A 6,267-nucleotide genomic window follows, 5' to 3' on the forward strand; every position below is an offset into this window, starting at 1 on the left:
ATCTAATGTGTAATTGAAAACCTGTTACATTAAATTTTATGCAAAACCCTTGAATAAACCATTCAAAATAGATACTTTTGAAATATATCTAGTTCTCTACTTACCTTTATGCATTCACATATTTCCTGTAATACAAAGTAAAGTAAATTATACTAGCATTATTTGGCTTTTGTTATTGTAGGCATTTTTTTCAGGGATTCTCAGCAAATGAGTGATGTAGCTGTAAATTTTTATGATTTAAATACATGAGCTCTGAAATAATCTGTTTAATTTAGAATCAAATTGATAGCTTTTACAGTCTTTTGCAGTCTTATATTGTTGTAATTTTAGTATAATTCAGCTTCGAATAGATTTGCAGAAACTCTAATGAACACTCAAAATGTTTTATTCCAGTTAAAATCCAGTGCGAATTTTGTCATAAGCAAAACATGTTTCAAGCTTGCATATTATATGAAAATACTTTCACCACTGTTCAACTGAACAATAAGGTGTATGCATGTTAATCATACAAGTACACAAAACATTTCAGCTAGACTCTCTGGGTGAAAGACAACATGAAGGAAAAATATATGCAAATAGCAGCAGCATTCGATCTGTCTTTACAATATTTAGCAGATCATTGTTATTAAATTTAAACATAAGATACTTGTTCAGCCTAAATAACCCAGAGATGAATGTCATTATGGAATTTACATACCATTAGCTCACATTAATTCATTAGCAGCAGAGCTCTGTGGTACAGGGCTAGTTAGATACATTATTTGTGATGTCTGGATGCTGTAGTTTAATGAGGTTTACTGGCTGCATGCTTGTTGCCTTTGTCTGGTGATAGAAGTAATTACTTGATAAAATGAAGTGCATCGCTGTGAACAATTGACCCTTTGGAACAATCCAGACTGGTCAGCAGTCTAAATCCACATTTTAAAGCCATCATTATAGCCTCAAACTTAAGAGTTTCCAGGGTGCAGACAAAGGTGTTGTCTTCCTTCAGTACAAGTCGTGTACCATTTTCTGACTTTATGAAGTATTTGAATTGAATAATATTTGAAGATATTGAAAACTCCTCTGGAAATCCATCCAGCCTGCTTTTTGACACCAGAACAATGCGAGATTTGATTTTTGCTATGAAATCAGGAGCATTACAAAAGATCCTAAGACCTTGTGAACGGTCGTGGCTGTCAGTTATTTCCAGGAAAGTAGTCTCTCTGGACGCTAGCTGTTCTTTCTCCCACCTTGATTTCACTGCATCAGCTAACATCTTAAGCTGAAAAAAATCTGCTTCTTGTGCCAAAAGTTGATTTTCTCGAAACCCCTCCGGTAGAAGAAGTTCTCCATTTCGTAGGAAGTTCAGAATGTGCCTGAAAAGGAGTCCATCTCTGTCTATGAAATAATGGCCATCTGCATCAAATGGACAGAGAATTTTTCCATTTACCACACCTTCAAGAAAAGAGTCTGGGTACTTGGTTAGTGTTTGTTTTTGTGTAATGTACAGGTATCCACCAACATTGAGGGTAATCAGAGGCATTTTACAGTTCTTGCCTTCCTCAGTACCCTCAGAGGAGTTGTGCTTTTCTTCATGTTCCTTTTCTCTTCTGTTTATTTTTCGCTCCATTCTTAAAGCCAAGTTAAAAAGACAGCTATCTTGCCTTGTTCTTGTGTGCTTGAAAAGAGATATTTTAAAAGCACCTTTATTCAGCTCCAGCACGGTGATGGAATGGAAGTGCTGCTAGCATTGCATGGATTGTCAGCTCAGTTTTGCAGTAGGTGGCGTATCAGCTATGTATGCAGTGAGATATCAGGAGTATGGCTGTAAGGAGAATTTGCATTTAACTGTGTAAGGGAAGAGTACAGATGTAAAAGCTGTTTTAATTATTTTCTTTGAAGTCTAGTAGGTTTAAATTATTTAAAAATAGCATTTGAATTACTCTGTGCAGAATGGACAATACCTTTTTACTGATCAGTTAAATTTTAATATTTACTTTAAAAATGTGTTTATAATGTGGAATTGCTTGAGAATGTTGTAGTGATAGCTTTGTCCTTTTTTAGGTATTTTTGGTTTTACACAATACCTTTACAGAAAGCAAATTGTGTTACTGTTTAAGGTACTTCACCTATTTAATGGAAGATAGCTGAAAACAGATGATTGTATGTGTATACCTTATGTATGAAACACACAGTGGCTTAAAATATCAGAAAATGTTTCAAAGTGGTATTATAAAGCATTTCTGATCTAATTGGTTTAGTATTTAGTAAAAACTCTAATTTTTTGTTGATTCAGCTATCCTCAGTGAGGCAAAAAATATAGCCTTTATTAGGTTTTGTATCCTTTACCATAGATTAAAAATTATTTTAGAGAAAAGGCACATTTATTACTTGTATTGGTAATTTTAAAATAACCAATGTTAGATTTCACAGATTATTTTATATTTAATCAAAACAGTTCTGTTGCCATGCGGAACAAAGGGCCAGTGTGCCTATAGAAATCTTTGAATATCACATAACACTATAGCTTAGCAACACTTCAGTAAGGGAGAAAACATTGGCAAAGTATACTTGAATCAAATGGCTGGCTCATTTCTCTGTATGAAGCTGAGATTAAAGGTTCATTTGAAATGATCTTTTTTAAAAAGATTTTCCCCTTTAAACATTTGCAGCTGGGTAGAGGAAAAGGAAAGCTGTACAAACATTTGTGTATTTCCTTAGGGAGTGTGCAGGAGATGGAGGGTAGTGTATGCAGCATGCATTCCAAAGCAAGGGAGAGATTTAACACTTACCTTAGCCTGAACCTGGAAATCAGAGATTCCATGATATATACATTTTTTTAAAGAATGTATTTTTCAGACTACAAGCAGATGCCTATTGCTTTGGCCTGTTAACAACAAAATCAATTATCCTTTTGTGAAAAGGATTCTCTGTGCCTTTGTTTATGTTAAGACCATCTTCATACTGCTCCCAATAGATATATGAGCAATTACTTATAGATACAGTATTGTAGGTTTCTATTGCTTTAATGATGATTCTTTTTATTGATTAATAAGACTGTGTGCCTGTTGATGTAAATAACATGCTGATTCTACTTGTTGCCCCCATACTTCAATATTCCCAGTCCACAGAGCTGCTCTGCTAAATCTTTTGTCTGCTGCGATGTGTAACATATTAAGCGTTATTTTATTAATTAGACTCTGTGCATCAGTCATTACAAAGTCAGTGTTTAAATTTAACGCTTTGATGCCCTCATTGTGTTTAGTATCACTTCAATTTGAAGAGATTTTAATCATTTAATAACTGTTGAATATACTAACTGTTTGAAAATCAACTCTTATGACAGTTAGGAAGAGTTAATAAAGGTATTTGGAGAGAGAGAAAAACTGGTGGTGTAGTTCTGACATAAGCGTTATGGATAATATTTTGCCACTGTGGGAGACTTTTGCTCAATTCCAGTTAATAGTCAAGTGTCAGACTCCATTTGATCTGTTCACATTTGATGTGGGTTTTAATCTTATAACCAACTGTAAGAATTGTAATGGTAATTGATAAACCCTTTGATTGACTCTGGGGTCATTCTATCTTGCATAGTGATCTTGTCATCTCTTTGAAGCTAAGCTGGGTCACTGCTGGATGGGAGATTTCCAAAGAAAGCCCAGATTTGTAAAGGAGTTTGAAATCCTTCATGGCAAACCAAGCTGTATAAATTTAAGACAAGGCAGCTGCAAAACAGTATCCATTCCTTAGCTTCATATGCTCATTATCTTCTGAAACCTGTCTTTGGGGTTGAAATTTTCCAGGTGTGGCTATCGTTAAATATTTTTGAAAGGTCAGGCTAAATCACTTCAGCTGTTTAGAAAGTAAAAAATGTCAGCAAGCTGTTAGCTCCAGATCCCAGGAGTGGGGGCGAGGGTAGGGGAGGAGAAAGAGTGTGAGTGTGTGTGTGTACATACAGGAATTTACAGGCTTAGCTGTTGACTCGAGAATGTCAAGTGTGCCTATCCGTAAACTTATGGAAATTGCGTAAAAGAGTTTATTCCACTCTATATGCATCCGAAGAAGTGGGCAGTAGCCCACGAAAGCTTATGCTCTAATAAATTTGTTAGTCTCTAAGGTGCCACAAGTACTCCTGTTCTAACACGGCTGCTACTCTGAAACCTGTAAAAGAGTTAGTCTTCCACACCATACCCCCACACAACCTTAACTCTGCCCCCTTGCAGTTGGCAATAGGCAGTTTGACAAAACCATACTGTTCTTGTCTACAAAATCTGCAATTTTTTTGTGGTGTTTGTGCTCAACACAGTATTGTCATTCTTCAGACGCTTCTTACTGTATTAGACGTAGTTGTATTGATGCAGGAATTAGTTGCAGCAAGTTGCTAGATATCAAACTGCCATCTGAGCAGAGGAGCAGCTGCAGCTAGAGGAATCGGGGATCCTTCTTTTTTTTTTTTCCTGGGCTGTGATATTCAGGAGATCAAACTGGATGAGCACAATGGCCCTTCTTGGCACAAAAATCTAAGTGTGTATGAAAGAGTTTCTAATGTCTAGTGTTTTAGGATCACTGGAATGACTGTGACCTCTGGAAGTTGACATTCTATTGGGCATATCAAGAAATAGGGGAATGTAAGAGTGCTTCATCCCAATCTAACTCTTGCATATTCTCAGTACTCAGCCCAAAACCCATATCTTCACTGGCATTCATACAGTAACATGTATACGCTGTGCTATGCTATTTCCCTGAAGCATTCCAGCAGTGTGAGGCACGCTTCACAGTGCACCATGACCCTCAGTTGAGGCTAACCTAAGGTGAAGTCCAAGAAAGAATAACTCGGACAAGGATTGAATAGCTGTTGATATTGAGCATCTCTTTGGTGCTTAGTCTGGAGTAGGTGAATTGGTTGAGTGAAGGTCATGCCTAGTTATCTCACGTTCACTAATTCTGACCTACATGTGATCTTGATTACAGTGAACATGAGGCCTAAGTGTTTCCCCTGACTACTGTTGTGTACTTTCCACACTGCCTGGGAAAGGTACAACCCTATAATCTCTCACAGGGACCTGTTGAGACATCGCCAAAAGGAGACTGAGTTAAGATTAGCAAAAACAACGAGGAGTACTTGTGGCACCTTACAAATGTATTTGGGCATAAGCTTTCGTGGGCTAAAACCCACTTCATCAGATGCATGGAGTGGAAAATACAGTAGGCAGGTATATATACACAGTACATGAAAATGTGAGTTGCCTTATGAAGTGGGGAGGTCAGTGCTAACAAGATAATTCAGTTGAAGTGAAAGTGGGCTATATTCAACAGTAGAATACCAAAGGGAAGAAAAATCACTTTTGTAGTGGTAATGAGGCCAATGTAATGAGGGTGGCCCATTTCAAACAGTTGACAAGAAGGTGTGAGTAACAGTACGGGCAAATTAGTATGGGAAAAATAGTTTTTGTAGTGACCCATGCACTCCCAGTCTTTATTCAGGCCTAATTTGATGGTGTCCTGTTTGCAAATTAATTCCAGTTCTGCAGTTTCTCGTTGGAGTCTGTTTTTGAAGTTTTTTTGTTGAAGAATTGCCACTTTTAAGTCTGTTATTGAGTGTCTAGGGAGACTGAAATTTTTTCTGACTGGTTTTTGAATGTTATAATTCTTGACGTCTGATTTTGTGTCCATTTATTCTTTTGCATAGAGACTGTCCGGTTTGGCCAATGTACATGGCAGAGGGGCATTGCTTGCATATGATGGCATATATCACATTGGTAGATGTGCAAGTGAATGAGCCCCTGCTGGTATGGCTGATGTGGTTAGGTCCTATGATGGTGTCCCTTGAATAGATACGCGGACAGAGTTGGAATGGCATTTGTTGCAGGGATAGGTTCCTGGGCTAGTGTTTTTGTTGTGTGGTGTGTAGTTGCTGGTGAGTATTTGCTTCAGGTTGGGGGCTGTCTGTAAGCGAGGACTGGCCTGTCTCCCAAGGTCTGTGAGAGTGAGGGATCGTCCTTCAGGATAGGTTGTAGATCCTTGATGATGAGCTGGAGAGGTTTTAGTTGGGGGCTGAAGGTGACGGCTAGTGGCATTCTGTTACTTTCTTTGTTGGTCCTGTCCTGTAGTAGGTGACTTCTGGGTACCTTTCTGGCTCTGTCAATCTGTTTCTTCACTTCCCCAGGTGGGTATTGTAGTTTTAAGAATGCTTGATAGAGATCCTTAGGTGTTTGTCTCTGTCTGCGGGATTGGAGCAAATGTGGTTGTATCTTAGAGCTTGACTGTAGAAAATGGATCGTGTGA

At 37.9% G+C, this 6,267-nt stretch overlaps 1 protein-coding gene across 1 annotated transcript; it reads right to left on the bottom strand.

The window, feature by feature from the left end:
* Nucleotides 1–260: 260 nt before the first annotated feature.
* On the bottom strand, nt 261–1,918 carry KCTD4 (potassium channel tetramerization domain containing 4). Its single transcript, XM_034758453.1, has one exon. It carries the CDS (start codon nt 1,610–1,612, stop codon nt 839–841), a length of 774 nt encoding a protein of 257 aa, XP_034614344.1. The 5' UTR covers nt 1,613–1,918; the 3' UTR covers nt 261–838.
* Nucleotides 1,919–6,267: the final 4,349 nt, after the last annotated feature.

The sequence above is a fragment of the Trachemys scripta genome, chromosome 1 (assembly GCF_013100865.1).
Source record: "Trachemys scripta elegans isolate TJP31775 chromosome 1, CAS_Tse_1.0, whole genome shotgun sequence".
NCBI classification, from domain to species: domain Eukaryota; kingdom Metazoa; phylum Chordata; order Testudines; family Emydidae; genus Trachemys; species Trachemys scripta.